General features: G+C 39.4%; 1 protein-coding gene across 1 annotated transcript in view; it reads left to right on the top strand.

Annotated features, from left to right (window-relative positions):
• The window catches only part of CDS1 (CDP-diacylglycerol synthase 1), a 74,234-nt gene that overhangs the window by 7,699 nt on the left and 47,318 nt on the right, over positions 1 to 19,217 (top strand). The window contains exon 2 of the mRNA XM_072622969.1: positions 16,418 to 16,545. Within this exon, the coding sequence (XP_072479070.1) occupies positions 16,418 to 16,545 (128 nt within the window). The remainder of the gene's footprint in view (positions 1 to 16,417; positions 16,546 to 19,217) is intronic.

Below are 19,217 nucleotides of genomic sequence, written 5' to 3' on the forward strand. Positions count from 1 at the left end.
GATTGCAGGATCGTTTCAGTATCACTAAACATCACAGACAGGTTCATAACATATATATATATATATATATTTTAAAAAAAAACAAAACATGATTATATTAATGCAGTGAATGGAGTGCCAACCCTGTAGTCATGAAGACCTGTATTCACACCTGACCTCAGATGCTTACTTGCTATAAGACCTTGGGTAAGTCACTTAACCCTGTTTGCTTCTATTTTCTCATTTGTAAAATGAGCTGGAGAAGGAAATGACAAACCACTGTAGTGTCTTTATTTGTGACCAGATGGGGTCACAGAGAGTTAGACATGATTGAAATAACTAAACAACATGATTACATCACTATGTGCCAAAAAAGTCCTTTTGACAAAATCCAACATCTGTTTGTGTGTTTTTTTAAATACGCTAAACACCATAAACAAATAAATGGACCTTTACTTAAAGCATTAAATATATCTAACGAAAACTAAATGAAAATTTATGTAATGGAGAAAATTTAGATCTCTTTCCATTAAGATAAATCAAGGTGCTTATTACGCCTTCTATTTAAAGTACTAGAAATGCTACAGCTGTGACATAAGAAACTTCAAGGGAATAAGCAGAGAGGAAACAATCATAACTTTTTGTAGATAAAATTTTCTTGGAAAACCCTAAACTATTAATAAAAAATTGAAACAATTCAGCCAAATGATAAGCTTTAAAATAAATCCATGTAAGTCTTTAGCGTGTGGGTGTGGGTGTGTTTAAATCTGTGAGAAGTTTAAAATACCTGGGAGTCCACATGGAGCAGGAACTTATAAGACACTGCAGAAATACAGACTAAATAACTGGAGAACCATTACATATAGGTAGATTGAGCCAATATGGTAACACTGACAGTTCTATCTAAATCATACTTATTTAATGTTATACCACTTAATCTAGCAAAAGATTATAGAGCTAGAAAAAACTAACAGCATTTCTCTGGAAGGACGAAAGTCCAAGAATCTCAAGAAAAGTCATGAAAAGAGTGGTAAAGAATGGACCTAGCCAGCACTGTGAGCTCTGTCGTACAAAGGAGCATCTGACTAGAAACAGGTCGATCGCTGGAACAGATTAGGGAAGAACAGGCAGAAGGAGAGGATCCCAGTGGCATGGCGACCACCACCTCCTGGGATGGAGAGCTTTCCTGGAGCCCTGACCTCGCATTGTTGGATCTTCAGGGATCTCTCTGTTGTCTAATGAAGTTGGATTTATCTTGGGATTTCTTGATTGTTATTTGATGTGATTTGAACTTCATGATTTTGTTGTAGTTACTACATGAGAGATGAGTAGCTTGACTCTCATCCTGAAAGCAATATTGACCAGAATGAAGTGTCCAAAACAGGATATGAACTTCAGGTAGCTGATGGCACAGTGAGTAGAGCTCTGGTCCCAGAGTCAGGAAGACCTGAGTTCAGACACAAGGGCTAGCTGTGTGACCTGGACAAGTCATTGAACCTTTTTTTAAAAAAAAATGAATTTATTTGTTTTCAGTTTTCAGCAATCACTTCCATAAGCCTCCCCGAGATGGCGTGCAATCTTACATGGGCTCCTACATGTACGTTCTTTTTAAACGCACCTTCACATTAGTCTTATTGCATAGAAGAATTAAAATGAATGAGAAAAAACAAACATAACATAAGAGAAAATAGTCTGCTTTATTCTGCATTCCAATTCCATAGTTCTTTCTCTGGATGTGGAAGTTATTTTGCCTCGAGTCCTTTGGGAATGTTTTATACCCTTTCATTGCTGCAAAGGGCTATCAGAAAGGGCTACCAATGATTCACAGGTGTGATTCCTTTCAAAAAGTATGAAGATTTTGTAAAATGCCTTACAAATATTACCTCATTTTATCCTCACAACAACCCTATGAAATAAGTACTGTTATTATCCCTATTTTCCAGTTGAGAAAAGGCATAAGTTAAAGCCAGTGTCTTAAGCTAAATTTGAACTCAGGTCTTCCTGATTCTAAGTCCAGGGCTGTAACTACTGCTCCACCTAAAACTTCTTTTGAATATTTATGAGAGAACATGGACAAAAATTATGCAGTGTACTAAGGAGAGAACGAATTGTCATTTCTATTAATTTTAAGGAGCATATAATCTCCCATATCTCTTAAACTAAATCCAGGACCCCCAAGTCCTCAAAAGGTCCCCATAACTGGAATCCATAGTTCTAAAACATCAAGCATGTTTTATAGCAGGCTAAAAGTAATTCATTAATAACCACATTTCTGAACAAAAATCCCGTGGTCCATTCATGTTGGACATCTTGTCACTTTCTCTTCCCTGTTTCTTGCTCTGGGAATGGTAATTAAATCACTTCTGGAACAAGCATGGTCTATGGCTCCATTGATTCCTCAGCCAAATATACCCTTCCCTAGTAACCATTGTCCAGTATATGTTATCTACATCACAGGAACTCCCTACTTTTGTCTTTTATCACCAATGCCTGGCATAGAGTAGGTAATTGATGAGTTCTTTTTCATTCAGTCAGTCAGATAAGTCACATTTTCTTAACCCCATAAGTTAGTGTTCTGGGCTTGACCTCAATCCCAGCCAGTGGAATGAAATTGGAATGAAATGAGACATTTATTGTAGACCATCTAATATTTAACAAAAAATAATTTATTTAATTGTAAAGAAAGGCTGTTATTCAGCAGGGATACACCAGTGGTTCAGGTAGATGCAGCATCCTTCCTCTCCATATAGAAATTAATCTAGTCAGAAGAGTCTATTCACTCAAATGTCATTGAGACAGCTATCATGTCTGAGGGGCCCTGACATGGGCTAGACCTTTTTATGCCCTCTATGTCTGAGAAGCTGAGTCAGTGACTCAGATGCTAATCAAGTCTTCCCTGTTTTTGAAGGGAAAAAATGGCTCAGCCTCTATGACAGAGACTCTCGAAAATACTGTTCCTAAAACGTATAGTACAGGTCAGATTTCCACCAATAATGCCTTGAACTTTCAAAGTGGAGGTTTTTATACTATCATGTTAATTTTTTATTATACTTAGAATTTTTTTACTTTTAAAAACTTTGAGCGAAATAGCTGACGCACTGAGAATTTTATGAAAGAAATTGAATCTACTTTATCACCGGTCTCGAAGCAACTTCTCCCAATTCCCTCTTAATGCTGGTGCCTTCCCTATGAAGTTATCTCCGTATATTTATCCTGTATATAGCCTGTTCATATATCCATGAAGAGGGAAAAGATTTATTCTATTTGACCCCAGAGATTAGAAGCAAAAGCCTTGGCTAGAAGTCACAAGGAGACTGATTTGGTCTTGGGTTAAGAAGAAGAAACTTCTCAGAAATTAGAGCATTCAGAAATGCAGTGGATTACAAACCACTTCAGCGTCTTTGCCAAGAAACCCCCAAAAGGGTCAGAAAGAGTCCAACACAATCGAAAACAACCAAAAAACTGAAGGACGGTGACTTTTCTCTACTAAGGGGAAGGAGGTGGTAGAGGGGAGGGAGAGTAAGTTCAGAAGTCTTGGATGAAGACTTTTCAGAAAGGTTATAAATAGATTCTTCTTTTATTTCAGATTAAACTAGATGGCTGTTGAGGTTGGATATAGGTCTCTCTCAAGAACTTTGGATTTGTCAGTGCAAGATGAGAGACACTGGCACAGGACCGCTCAGCATGGCGTGCCCACATCAGAAAGGGCACTGTGCTCTATGAGCAAAGCAGAATTGAGACAGCACAAAGTAAACATAGGATGCAAGATTTGGAGTATCCACCCAAAATATTCACGTGGACAATCTGTGCCCAACATGAGCCCTTACTGGTCTGATCAGCCACAGTCAGACACACTGAAGCTTCACTTTATCATGGTGATGTCATTTTGGTTCTCCTCGAAAACAAGAACAACAACCAACCAACCAACTGGTGTTTTACAGATCTGATCCTCAGCCCTTTCTGAAGCACACTCCAGGTATCTTTCTCCATTTCACAGATGGGGCAAGTGAGACTTGAGGAAATTGGAGTCCAAGACCAGTGTTATGTCTGCCACAATTCAATTCAGTCCTTAAGTGTCTGCTCTTAGAGAGCTAAGGTTATAAAAACAAAAATCATGTTTATTGTGGTGGAGGAATTACCGTTTTCCTGACTTTGGCCTGTCATGCCACCTGTCAGGCTTTGTTTTTTCAATAGTTGAACAGCAGTCTTATGCAACTTTTCAGTAATATATAACATACATGTTATATATGACATGTAATATAGATAGTATAGTATAAAATAATTGCCAAAGCTAATTATAATTTTAAAGGCAATAGTTGCCATTTATCACATTTTTTTCCTTTTAATTTTCCTTGGTAAGACCCTGACCACTAAGAACAAAGGACCTGAACGTGTGTCTTCCTGCTGCCTTGAACCTTACTGTGTGTTCTTGAGCACGTGCTCCGTCTCTTTGCTTTTGGGATCTTCATTTGTAAATTGGGCCTATTTACCTCTGAAAGTGAGGTTGGAAGGGTCACTTTAAGTAGTGGGTATGAAAATACTTTGAAAAATATGTAGCTCTATGAAAATGCAAGGTGCTTAGTCTGCTCTTGTTTTCTGCTTTTAGCACATGAAGAGGTTGGATTGAGACCACATGAGAAATTTGTATACATGTATTTCCAGCTCAAGGGACAAGATAGTAAATTGTGATTCTAATTGCATTCATTTTCTGAATTAAGCTGACAAAGTGATGAACTTTACTTTACTTCATTTTTATGGTTTAGATACACCTTGGTAAAAATCAACTTTAAAAAATGCATCTTTTAGGGTTTTTTTTTAACATCACAGAAATTTTTCTCATGTTCCTTCCCTGCTTTTCAGAAAGTCTTCCTGTACAACAAATAATGTTTTTAAGGAAAAAAAGAGCATTTTGCAAGACTGGCTAATGAATTTAAAAAGTGAAAGTATTTGCATTTTATCTCACCTGTTGACCTCCCACCTCTGCAAAGAGGTGGAGTGAGAATGTCATATTATCCCCCTTGAAGTTACATTTATTTTTGGAACATTCACTTTTAATTTCATTTTTGGTTCTGTTTGCATTGTTGTCATTATGTATATTGTGTTCTTGGCTTAGGTTATTTCACTTTATCAGATCATATATTTTTTCATGCCTCTCTGCATTCACCTTTTTGCTATTTCTTACAATGCGATAACATTTATTTACATTCATGGATCGCAGTTTGTTTAACCATTCCCCAAATGGTTTCATCATGATTCTTTGCCATCACAAAGTGTTACTATAAATATTTTGGTGTGGGAGGGAAAAGGGGACTTTCTTATCAGTGACCTCTTCGGGACAAGCTAGTAATGGAATCTTTGGATCAAGAGGCTCAGAAATCCATTTTAGGCTCTTTATTTGCATGATTACAAATTGCTTTACAAAATGATTGCACCGATTTACTAATTCCATCAAGGATGTGCTGTTGTGCTCATCTTCAACCCCCACAACAGGGTTTCCATCGTTTGACATCTTTGCCAATACATAGGGCATGGAGCACAACCTCGCGCTTGTGTTGATTTGTACTTTGCTTGTTAGTGATTTGGAGAATTCTTTCATATACTTGTAAATAGTTTGTAATTCTCCTTTGAGAACTGTTTGTTCATGTCCTTTGACAACACTTATCTGTACAGGAATGGCTTTTGACTTTAAATATCTTACGTGGATGACACGTTAATTTTGTACAGAAGCTTTTCAGTTTCATGAAGTCAGAGGCATCCATTTTATCCTTTAGAATTGTCTCTCTATTTTGGTTAAAAAAAAACCAGACCCATTCATAGCTGTAAAAGATACATGACCTACTTCTTTTCTAATTGTTTTCATGATCTGGCCTTGGATCACATTTTTATTTAGAATTTATTTAGGAGCATGGCATGGAGTGTTGGTCTAAGGCTAGTTGAGCCTTTACTTTCCTCTAGCATTTTTTGTCAAATAGGGAATTCTTGTCTAAGTAATATATATATCTAATAGTATATCAAATATTGGAGTAGGTTCCGTTGTTTCAAATTCTCCTTTTTCTAGTCTTTTTCATTAATCTACCTGGTTCTATAGATTGGATCCAGCACTGCTTTGGAGGATCCTGGTTATTAAATTTTCAGTGTGAGCATTTGCACCCTACAGATCAGCAAATGCTACAAGTTGGGGCGTGATTTATTGTTTTGTGGCTTGTTTAGACTTAAGAAAGTTATAGAGAAAATGTTAATACAGATTAAATTTCACTATGTCCGGAGTAGTTTAGGAGAGCTGGCTGTTAAGCATTTGTCAGTGTGCCCCCTACATATACCTCTTTATTTTAGACCAGTGTCAGTGGTTTTGGTAACTGCTGCTTCATGTAGAGTCTGAGACCTGCAAGGACGATTTCTCCTTCCTCCCACCTTCTTTCCATCATTTCCTTTGGTAGTTTGGATGTTTCATTTCTCCAAATGGATTTTGTTATTTTATCTATTTCTGTAAAGTATCCCCTTGGTAGTTTCATATAGCGTTAAAACTATAAATTAGCTTTGTTAGTATTACCAGTCTTATTACGTTGGCATGGACTAATCATGGGCATTGAATATTTCTCCAACTATCTTGTTTCTTTATATCTTCAAGGATTGTTGTGATTGAATCTAAATGAGTATTTTTTGTGTGCTTTGGCAGATTGATTCCCAAGTATTTTATGCATTTTGTATTTATTTTGAACTGTATTTACTTCTTTTTGGCTCTTATATAGAAATAGCACTGATTTTTTAAAGCTCCTTTTATAGTCTATAATCTTGTTAAAACATCATCTCAGTTAGTAACTTTGCTTATTCTAAAGAATGTTCTGTGTAAATCATCATTTTATCAGCAAATAGGGAAAACTTTATGCCCTCTTTTGCTTTCCTTAATACATTAAGTAAAAAAAGTCAAGCATCTATTAAGAGCTTACTGTGTGCCAGGCACTATGCTAAGTGTGGAGAATACAAATTAGTCCCTGCCCTCAAGAAACTTATATTTTAATGGGAGAACATAACAAACTACCTAAAAGAAAGCTGAGGGAGGAGGAGCCAAGATGGCGGAGTAGAAAGACGCACATATGCTAGCTCCGAACCCACAGCCCATAAAATAGAACTCCCAACAAATTCTGGAGCAGCAGAAGCCACAGAACGACGGAGTGGACGAGATTTCTATTCCAGAGAGACCTGAAAACCTCTCGCAAAAGGTCCATCGCACACACGACCCAGAGCAGAGCCCAACCCTACCTTGGCCACGCGGCACTGAGAGGAGCAGATCCAAACAGGCTTCAGGGATGGAATCTCCAGCAGCCACACAGGTCCCTCCCCCCACAGGTGACAAGGGTCAGTGAGAGAATCTTTTTGGGTGGCTGAGAGGAGAGTGGGGTGTCCGGATGCAGCGGCAGGGCAGCAGCAGCCAGGGGCTCCCAAAGCAGGCAGGAGCCCAGATACATTGTTGAAGGTCTCTGCATAAACCCCCTGAGGGAACTGAGCCCCGTGAGGCGGCCTTAATCTCACACTGAATAGCAGCCCCACCCCCGCCCAAAGCCCTGAGTCTGGGAAGCAGCATTTGAATCTCAGACCCCAAGCACTGGCTGGGCAGATCTGGAGGCGTGGTGGGGGTGGAAAGAAAACTGAAAAGTCAAGTCGCTGGCTGGGAAAATGCCCAGAAAAGGGGAAAAAAATAAGACTATAGAAGGTTACTTTCTTGGTGAACAGATATTTTCTCCCTTCCTTTCTGATGAGGAAAAACAATGCTTACCATCAGGGAAAGGTACAGAAGTCAAGGCTTCTGTATCCCACACATCCAAAATAAATACACCGTGGGCTCAGGCCATGGAAGAGCTCAAAAAGGATTTTGAAAATCAAGTAAGAGAGGTGGAGGAAAAACTGGGAAGAGAAATGAGAGAGATGAAAGAAAAGCATGAAAAGCAGGTCCATACCTTGCTAAAGGAGACCCAAAAAAATGCTGAAGAAAATAACACCTTGAAAAATAGGCTAACTCAATTGGCAAAAGAGGTTCAAAAAGCCAGTGAGGAGAAGAATGCTTTCAAAAGCAAAATTAGCCAAATGGAAAAGGAGGTTCAAAAGCTCACTGAAGAAAATAGTTCTTTCAAAATTAGAATGGAACAGGTGGAGGCTAATGACTTTATGAGAAACCAAGAAATCACAAAACAAAACCAAAAGAATGAAGAAATGGAAGAGAATGTGAGATATCTCATTGGAAAAACAACTGACCTGGAAAATAGATCCAGGAGAGACAATTTAAAAATTATGGGCCTACCTGAAAGCCATGATCAAAAAAAGAGCCTAGACATCATCTTTCATGAAATTATCAAGGAAAACTGCCCTGAGATTCTAGAATCAGAGGGCAAAATAAGTATTCAAGGAATCCACCGATCACCACCTGAAAGAGATCCAAAAAGAGAAACTCCTAGGAATATTGTGGCCCAATTCCAGAGTTCCCTGGTCAAGAAGCAAATATTGCAAGCAACTAGAAAGAAATAATTCAAGTATTGTGGAAACACAATCAGGATAACACAAGATCTAGCAGCTTCTACATTAAGGGATCGAAGGGCGTGGAATATGATATTCGAGAAGTCAAAGGAACTAGGACTAAAATCAAGAATCACCTACCCAGCAAAACTGAGTATAATACTTCAGGGGAAAAATTGGTCTTTTAATGAAATAGAGGACTTTCAAGCATTCTTGATGAAAAGACCAGAGCTGAAAAGAAAATTTGACTTTCAAACACAAGAATGAAGAGAAGCATAAAAAGGTAAACAGCAAAGAGAAGTCATAAGGGACTTACTAAAGTTGAACTGTTTACATTCCTACATGGAAAGACAATATTTGTAACTCTTGAAACTTTTCATTATCTGGGTAGTGGGTGTGATTACACACACATACACACACACACAGAGTCAGAGAGCACAGAGTGAATGGAATAGGATGGGATCATATCTTTAAAAAATGAAATTAAGGGGTGACAGAGAAATATGTTGGAAGGAGAAAGGGAGAAATGAAATGGGGCAAATTATCTCTCATAAAAGAGGCAAGCAAAAGACTTTATAGTGGAGGGAAAAAGAAGGGAGGTGAGAGAAAAAACATGAAGTTTACTCTCATCACATTCCACTAAAGGAAGGAATAAAATGCACACTCATTTTGGTATGAAAACCTATCTTACAATACAGGAAAGTGGGGGAGAAGGGGATAAGCAGGGTAGGGGGATGATGGAAGGGAGGGCAATGGGAGCAGGGAGCAATTAGAAGTCAACACTCTTGGGGAGGGACAGGATCAAAAGAGAGAATAGAAGCAATGAGGGGAAGGATAGGATGGAGGGAAATATAGTTAGTCTCACACAACATGGCTATTATGGAAGTCATTTGCAAAACTACACAGATATGGCCTATCTTGAATTGCTTGCCTTCCAAAAGGAATGGGTAGGGAGGGAGGGATGAAGAGAAGTTGGAACTCAAAGTTATAGGAACAACTGTCGAGTACTGTTCTTGCTACTAGGAAATAAGAAATACAGGTAAAGGGGTATAGAAAGTTATCTGGCCCTACAGGACAAAAGAGAAGTTGGGGACAAGGGAAGGGAGGGATGATAGAAGAGAGGGCAGATTGGTGATAGGGGCAATTAGAATGCTCGGTGTTTTGGGGTGGGGGTAGGGGACAAATGGGGAGAAAATTTGGAACCCAAAATTTTGTGAAAATGAATGTTAAAAGTTAAATAAGTAAATTAAAATTAAAAAAAAGGAAAAGAAAAAAAGAGAGAAAAAAAAGAAAGCTGAAAAGTATGTTGGTGGAGGGAGAGGATACACATCCTCAGAGAGGAATGAAGGAGGGAACGCTCCTGGCCTAGATCGTGCCAGGAGGAATTGGCCAGTCAGAGAAAGGGGATGTAGAGGCATGAAAAGCCTGCAGAGGCCAAAGCACCTTTCAGGTTGAGAAGGCTACTGTTGAAGGAAGAAGTCTGGGAGTCTGGAGTAGAGCCTGGAAAGAGATGGGATGAAAGAGTGAATACCTTTACTGTTGTTGATAGTATTTCTAAAGTGAGTACCTGCAAAGACCTTGGCCTAAAAGGCCAAAGGTCTCCCAGTGCATCCTGGGTCATCTCCAGTCATCCTGATGAATATCTGGTCACTGGATTCAGATGGCTCTGGAGGAGAAGTGAGGCTGGTGACCTGCACAGCCCTCCCTCACTCAGAACAAAGTCAGGTGCAAGTCATGTCATCGTTTCTCTGATCGCGTGGTCTTCTTTGGCAACGAAGGATGAACACGATTTCTAAACTGTATTTAGTAGTACTGGAAAGAGTGGGCACCCTTGCTTTACTCATATTTTACTGAGAAAGCTTCTAGTGTATCTTCATTGCACGTGGTGCTTGCTTTTGATTTTAGGTAGATAATTGGGAGATTCTTTTTAAAAGTTCTCCGTGCCTGTACTTTGTAAGGTTTTTTATTTGTTTGTTTGCTTAGCGTAAATGAATATTGTACTTTTGTCAAAGGCTTTTCCAACATTGATTAATATAATAATGTAGTATGATTGGACTCTCCTATGAATCCACCAGGACCAGGAACATTTTCCCTTCTTTATGTTGTTGTTAAATCATTCAGTTCAGGTGAAGTGATTTGTCCAGTCATACAACTAGTTAGTGTCTGAGGCTGAATTTGAACTCATATCTTCCTGACTCCAGGCCTACTTCTCTGTCTACTGAATCATTTAGCTGCCTCCAATACCTTTATGGTTCCTTTTTTTCCTGAGATAGAATTACTTAAGCTCTCTAATTGGTCTTATTTTTAGTTTTTGAAGGTATGTCTCTATTTTACTTGTGTTTTCACTTTTGTTCATATGTAATCATGCAGAGAAACTCTGGGTTGTTTTTGTTTAATGTTTCAGGCTTTGTGATTTCGACTTTGTTCATTTGCTATTTTGTTAATTGGATTTTTTGTTTTTTAAAATCAAGTTGACTACAGATTTGTCCATTTTGTTAGTTTCCAGAGAACCAGATTTCAGCTTTCTTAATCATTTTTATAGATTTTGTTTTCCAATTTATCTCTTTCCTCTAAATTTTAATAGGCTTTTTGTGCTTAAATTAGGTTTATTTGTTGCATTTCTAAATTTTTAAAATGTACACTCAGTTCATTATTTCTTTTCTATTTGTTGATATGTGTTTATAGGGATATAATTTTCCCTCAAGGACTGTTTAGGCTGCTTCATACAAGTTTTGGTTTGTTGTTTTGTCATCGTTCACGTCCACATAATTATTGGTTTTTGATTTCTCCATTGATCTCATTTAGAATTTCATTTTTGAGACTCCATTTCAGTTGGTAAGCATTTGTTCAGCACGTACTATATGCAAGGTACTGTGCTAATTTCTGGGGATACAAAAACAGGCAAAAGATAAATCCCTGCTCTTAAGGAGCTCAAGATTGAATGGGGGAGAGAGCAGGCAAACAAGTGTGTACAAAAAAGCTATATACAGAATAAAGTGGAAATAATGATGGAAGGGAAGGCCCTGGAATGGGGGGTTAGGGGACGGCTTCCTTTGGAACATGAGATTTTAATTGGGACTTAAAGGAGGCTGAGAGGCAGAGATGAGGAGGGAGGGTATTCCTGGCATGGGGGACTGCCAGGGAAGATGCCTGGAGGAGCCAGATGGAAGGTCTTATTTCTGGAACATCCAGGAAAGAGACTGGATCATTGGATGGAAGAATATGTGGTAGAGAGTAACATGTAAGAAGAATGGGAAGTTTTTGTATTTGACCTGGATCCAGTAGCAAGCTGTTGCAGTTTATTGAATGGGGGGATGACATGACCTCACCCCTGTTCTTTAGAAAACTTACTTAGGTAACGGAATGGAGGAAGAATTTGGGTTGGGAGAGCCTTGAGGCGCATCAGTCCATGAGCAGCCTGCTGCAGCGATCTAGGTGTGAGGTGATGGGGGCCCTCTCCAAAGTGGTCACAGTGACTGTACTATAAAAACCTTTGTGGGGCGGAGCCAAGATGGCAGAGTAGAAACACACAAATACGCTAGCTCTGAACCCACAGCCCATGAAATATCTGTAGAAAAGAGCTGCCAATAAATTCAGGAGCAGGAGAAGCCACAGAACAGCGGAGCAGACGTGATTTCTGTTCCAGAGAGCCTGAAAGTCTCTCGCAAAAGGTTCTTCGCGCTGCGGACACGGAGCTGAGCCCAGCCCTGCGTTGACCGCCCAGCACCGAGAGGAGCAGATCCGAGCAGGCTTTAGGGACAGAATCTCCAGCAGCCGCGCGGGTCCCTCCACCCACAGGTGACAAGGGTCGGTGAGAGGCTCTCTTCGGCGGGTCGAGAGGGGAGTGGAGAGCCCCCATGACTCAGGCCTCCTCGGGAGGCACCAACGGAGGTAGGAGCAGACCAGGGCTCCCCAAGCTGACAGGAGCCCGGATCCATTGTTGAAGCTCTCTGCATAACCCCCTGAGGGAACCGCCCTGCCCCCACCGGGGCAGCTGAACTTGATCTCACACTGAATAGCAGCCCTCCCCCCGCCCAAAGCCCTGAGGCTGGGAAGCAGCATTTGAGTCTCAGACCCCAAGCGCTGGCTGGGAGGATCTGGAGACGAGGTGGGTGTGAGGAGAATATTCAGAGGTCAAGTCACTGGCTGGGAAAATGCCCAGAAAAGGAAAAAAACCAAGACTATAGAGGGTTACTTTCTTGGTGAACAGGTTTCTCCTCCCCTCCTTTCTGATGAGGAAGAGCGGTGCTCACCATCAGGGAAAGGCACGGAAGTCAGGGCTTCTGCATCCCAGCCCACTCAATGGGCTCAGACCATGGAAAAGCTCAAAAAGGGCTCAGAAAATTTTGAAAATTATGTTAGAGGACTGGAGGAAAAACTGGGAAGAGCAATCAAAGACATGCAAGCAAAGTATGAACAGCAGATCAGCACCCTGCTAAAGGAGACCCAAAAAAATGCTGAAGAAAATAACACCCTGAAAAATAGGCTAACTCAATTGGCAAAGGAGGTTCAAGAAGCCAATGAGGAGAGGAATGCTTTCAAAAGCAGAATTAGCCAAATGGAAAAGGAGATTCAAAAGCTCACTGAAGAAAATAGTTCTTTCAAAATTAGAATGGAACAGATGGAGGCTAATGACTTTATGAGAAACCAAGAAATCACAAAACAAAACCAAAAGAATGAAGAAATGGAAGAGAATGTGAAATATCTCATTGGAAAAACAACTGACCTGGAAAATAGATCCAGGAGAGACAATTTAAAAATTATGGGCCTACCTGAAAGCCATGATCAAAAAAAGAGCCTAGACATCATCTTTCATGAAATTATCAAGGAAAACTGCCCTGATATTCTAGAACCAGAGGGCAAAATAAATATTGAAAGAATCCACCAATCACCACCTGAAAAAGATCCAAAAAGAGAAACTCCTAGGAATATTGTGGCCAAATTCCAGAGTTCCCTGGTCAAGGAGAAAATATTGCAAGCAACTAGAAAGAAACAATTCAAGTATTGTGGAAATACAATCAGGATAACACAAGATCTAGCAGCTTCTACATTAAGAGATCGAAGGGCATGGAATAGGATATTCCAGAAGTCAAAGGAACTAGGACTAAAACCAAGAATCACCTACCCAGCAAAACTGAGTATAATACTTCAGGGGAAAAATTGGTCTTTCAATGAAATAGAGGACTTTCAAGCATTCTTGATGAAAAGACCAGAGCTGAAAAGAAAATTTGACTTTCAAACACAAGAATGAAGAGAAGCATGAAAAGGTAAACAGCAAAGAGAAGTCATAAGGGACTTATAAAAGTTGAACTGTTTACATCCCTACAAGGAAAGACAATATTAGTAACTCTTGAAACTATTCAGTATCTGGGTACTGGTTGGGATTACACACACATGCACACGCACACACACATAGAGACAGAGTGCGCAGAGTGAATTGAATAGGATGGGATCATATCTTAAAAAGAAAAAATGAAATCAAGCAGTGAGAGAGAAATATATGGGAGGAGAAAGGGAGAAATGGAATGGGGCAAATTATCTCTCATAAAAGAGGCAAGCAAAAGACTTTTTTAGTTTGGGGAAAAAGAGGGGAGGTGAGAGAAAAACATGAAGTTTACTCTCATCACATTCCACTAAAGGAAGGAATAAAATGCACACTCATTTTGCTATGAAAACCTATCTTACAATACAGGAAAGTGGGGGAGAAGGGGATAAGAAGGGTGGGGGGATGATGGAAGGGAGGGCATGGGGAGGAGGGTGCAATTTGAGGTCGACACTCACGGGGAGGGACAGGATCAAAAGAGAGAATAGAAGTAATTGGGGGCAGGATAGGATGGAGGGAAATATAGTTAGTCTTATACAACACGACTATTATGGAAGTCATTTGCAAAACTATACAGATGTGGCCTATACTGAATTGCTTGCCTTCCAAAGGGAGGGGATGGGGAGGGAGGGAGGAAAAGAAGTTGGAACTCAAAGTTTTAGGAACAACTGTCAAGTACTGTTCTTGCTGCTAGGAAATAAGAAATACAGGTAAAGGGGTATAGAAAGTTATTTGGTCCAACAGGACAGAGGAGAGGATGGAGACAAGGGCAGAGAGGAATGATGGAGGAGAGAGCAGATTGGTGATGGGGGCAATTGGAATGCTCGGTGTTTTGGGGTTGGGGGAGGGGACAAAGGGGGAGAAAATTTGGAGCCCAAAATTCTGTGAAAATGAATGTTAAAAGTTAAATTTTTAAAAAAAAAGAAGAAAAAAAAAATCTTTGTGAATCTCTCCTCCGGGTCCTCGTGCCTCCTGAGGAGCCACAGACCTTGCCAATAAATTGCATTTCTCGGACTTTGTTTCCCCAGTATATACCTCCTTCCATTTACACACCATCTAACTTCTTCCTCCCTTCTCACTCTTCAGTTTAGTCTTAGAAAAACCTTAAGATTCATTTGCAGGTACGTGTTGTGAGGTGTGGTAGTTCATGGTGTTTCACAAAGCCTCTTCTGCCACCATTAGTTCTTCCATCTAAGTCTGCTTTCTTTCTTTTCTCCTTGTGTACTTTTAGAATGAAATCTCTTGTTATTTTGTTGGTGGTGGGTTTTTAACACCATAGGTTTGTGTCTTTCTCTTTCCAGTCTCTCTCACCCCATGATAATTTATTTAATTTTGCTTGTGCCTTATTTGGTTGTTGTATTTGTATGCCTTACTTGCATTTCTGTTGTCTTGGGTGTTTACAAAGCAAATAATTTATTCATATCTGGTTTGATTTATGGTGATGCTTCAAATACTTCTCTTTTATTGAACACCTTTTTTTCATTGATAAATAGATTTATGTTTGTTGGGCATGTCATCTTGAACTCCTTTCCTCAGAACATATTCCATTTTCTTCTGCAATTTCTGGTAGGGGCAAAATAATCTTGTATACAATTCAAATTTCCTTTATATTTGAATATCTTTCTCTTGGTAGAGTGCAACTTTTGTCATCATTGAAATAGTTAAGTATAACCACTGTGTGTCTTGAGCTTGTAACATGTTTGTTTGTTTGTTTGTTTTTCTGAAGATTATCTGTAGATTCTTTTGAGTGGTCACATTTTTTTTTATTTCATGCCTTTTGGTGTTTATATTTTTTTTAAAATTTGCGTGCTTCTGGAACAGTTATAACCCATAAGTTTTCTCTGTACATCTTGTTTTAGAGAATGTGTTGTGTTTGTATAGAGATCTTCTTTTCTTTTAGAGCTTTTTCCTTTGAGACCTCTTCACTTAGTGGGTGGGTGATTTAGTTCTCACAGCCTCAAGTGGCTTTTGGGTAGACAGAACCGGCCTCAGCTGGATGCTCACCCCCCCACACACATACGGCTTCCCTGTCCCTTTATTCTTTGGTTCTCTGACCTGAGCACTGCTGTGCTACAGCCAGAACACATCTCTTCCATGCAGAGAAAGCTCCTGCTATGTTATGTTGTGTTGTGTTGTGTTATGTTTTATACACCTCTCCTGCACAGAATTGAGGGGTCCAGGGAAGATTGGGGTTCTGTGGCACATCTGTGGTTTGGTTTGTGTCGTCCTGCCAGAACATGGGAGATCGGGTGCTGAGGGAATGAATGTATTTGAAATTTGGGATTAACCTTATCCACTGTTAGTTCATTGTTACCTAACTAGGTTTCTTGGTGCCTTCTTAGACCATGGAGACTGTGCAGTTGCTTTACTTCTTGCAGAAAATTGTACTTTGGAGAGATTTATATTGGAGAAAATGTCTAGTCCTCCATCTCGTGGGTGCTAATCAAATTTTCCTAACATAACTATTTTCTAGTTGTTTAAGATAGCTTCTTAGCTATTCTTTTTGTTAAGGTTATATAAGGAACATATAAGTACCTGAATGTCTGCTCATTTTTGTAGTTCTAATTTTTCCAATTTTCTAATACGTACTTCATTTTTTTCTTTTAGGAAACTGATATTGATGATAAATATGGAGATTTGGATTCCAGAATTGATTCTGACATTCCAGAAGTTCCACCATCCTCAGACAGAACCCCTGAAGTGCTTAAGAAAGCTCTGTCTGGCTTATCTGCAAGGTATGATTGAATCAATGTTCAATACTAGTGTGCTTCTTTGACTCTTTGGTTCACACAGGTTTGTTTCTGAAAAAAGGATTTGCTTATGGTTGCGATCATAACTTTAATGTGATTCATCTTCTGAACAGAATCAATCCATTTGCATTACAATTCAAAACATTGGGTTGGCTATATTATTTTCCATCTTCTTTGTCCTCTCCTCTTTCTTTCTCTCCCTTCTCCATTTTAAAGATGAGCAAACTGAACTTCAAACAGGTTCAGCTGTTTTGCCCAAGGTCACAGTAACAGAGGATGACGGCCAAAATCCATATTATATATATATATAGGCTTTTAAATTTGAAGACCAATGCTGTTTTAAAAAAGACTTGTTGTTCTTCTTCATCATCATCATCGTCATCATCATCATCTTGTCTCTTTACCCCAAATCCTCACTAGTATTTAGAAAGAAAAAGAAAGCACAGCTAAAGAAAACTAACCAGCCCTGTTTGGACCTGCCCCTGGATGCCTCACTTTGCAGCAGAGGTCTGTGCTCCCAGCGAGAAGGGCTTGTCATGTGTCTGCTTCATGGTCATCCCTCTAGATTCAAAATCGACCACCCATTGGTCAGAGTTATACTATCTTTTAAGGTTATTTTCCTTCACATTGTTGTGGATATTACATAAATGGTTCTTTTTTCTGCATCAGGTCACACAAGTCTTCCCAAGTTTCTCTAAAGCCTTCATACATAAATATGAAACAATAAACATTTCTGTGGCAAAGCAGTAGTCCACTACATTCATGTGCCATAATTTATATGGCCATATCCTAACTGATAAGGCTCTGCTTTGCTTCCAGTTCTTTGTATGTAAGGCACCTTTGATTTGATTTTTGTCCTCCTTGAGAGTATATGCTTAGGGGTGATATCAGAAGGCACTTATATAGGTTTAGTGACTATTCTAATCTAACTTCAAATTATTTTTCAGAATGGTAGACCATTTCCCAACTCCCTCCCAAATTTTGCTAATTGCTTTTATTGCTTAACTGAAACTCTCATACATCTTCACTCACTTGCAGTGCGTTAAATAAAAATGATTTTTCTTTACTGCTTCCTTTTATAACTTATGCCACTTCAGTCCTAAATTTACCAGTGAATTTCAACTTAATTACTACTTCATTCTGGGTCCAAGAAATTGTCTGGTCAAGTATTTGAATGCCCCTGTGTATACTTATTGTTTTATATTTTTCCCTTAAGACCTACTGTCAATTCCCTTCTCTCTTTCAAGTAAATTCATATGCAAAGCTCATATGTTAAATTTCCATCTTGTTCTTTTCATAATTTTCCCATATGCTTCTGGTATTTAAATAAGTTTTATTGTCAAAACTGCCTGTCAAGCAAATGGCAAGTGATCAGGGAGCTTGGGGGTAAAGAAGCAGAACACATAGATAAAATGCCATTGAAATAGTAAGAGCCTTAATGATGTCAGGGTGAAGGGCATTTGCTTTTTAAAATGCTTTTTTTTACTTTAGCTTTTACTCTTTAAGGTAATACTCTCACTGAGGGGGAAAAACCCACACCACTTGAGAATATTTATATTTCTGTTGCATCAGAATGCTGATTATTGGGAGAACCACCACTTGTCAAAGGAAGAGAGAGGAAGGAAAGCTGAACTTGTTTCTTCCTGCTTTTTGTAACAGGAATCTAGGGCTCCTAGGGAGCCATGGGCTTTCTTTCCCCCCTGGCTTTCACTTAGCCTTTTGATTAGTCTCTTAAGTCATCAGCTTTAGTCCATTTATTAAAGGTATATCTCCTTTTTAAAAAAAAAAATTTGCTGATTAACTTTTGTTAATCAACTTAACTTTTGTTAATTAACTTTTGTTAAAGGCAAAATTCATTAAAATCCATCTTAAATACTTCCATGTGTGATGTGCCACACTTGTGCACCTCTGCAGAACTGTGCAAAGGAATGAGGAGGAGGTATCTTCAGAGCTTCTCTTGGGGGACGTACTTTGTCTTATGTTATAACACTCATTTTCATTTGTTTGTGGGATTTTTTTCACGTGTTACTGTAATCATTGTGCACAGTTTTCTTGTTTCATGTTCATGTAAGTCTGTACTTCTGTATTCATCCTATTTGTCATTTCTTACACTTTGTTGCATCTCAGCTAATTTTGGCCTAATAATTAACACCAAGAAAAAACGCAGGTGCTGCATCAGCCACCACCACACCATCCATATGTGGAACCATCGGTTACAGCAAACGGAGAACCTTTGAATGCTGTGGATAAGTTTGCTTACCTTGGCAGTGTCCTTTCCAGGGATGTACACATTGACAATGAGGTTGATGCACACATTGCTAGAGCTAGCTCAGTGTTTGGGAGAGAAGAGGTATTAGACTGACTGCCAAACTGAAGGTCTACAGAGCCACTGTGCTGACCTCATTGTTGTATGCTTGTGAAACATGGACAGCCTCCCAGCGCCATGCCAGGAAATGGAATCGCTTCCATTTGAACTGTCTTAGGAAGATTCTGAGGATCACCTGGCAGGATAAGGTACCAGACATTGAAGTCCTTGCTTGAGCTGAACTGCCAAGCCTTCAAACCATGCTTCAGAGAGCGCAAAACTCTGATGGGCTGGCTACGGTGTTCGAATGCAAAGTGTACACTTGCCAAAAAGACTATTGTATGGAGAACTC

This window comes from Notamacropus eugenii, chromosome 7, assembly GCF_028372415.1.
Source record: "Notamacropus eugenii isolate mMacEug1 chromosome 7, mMacEug1.pri_v2, whole genome shotgun sequence".
Classification (NCBI taxonomy): Eukaryota; Metazoa; Chordata; class Mammalia; order Diprotodontia; family Macropodidae; genus Notamacropus; species Notamacropus eugenii.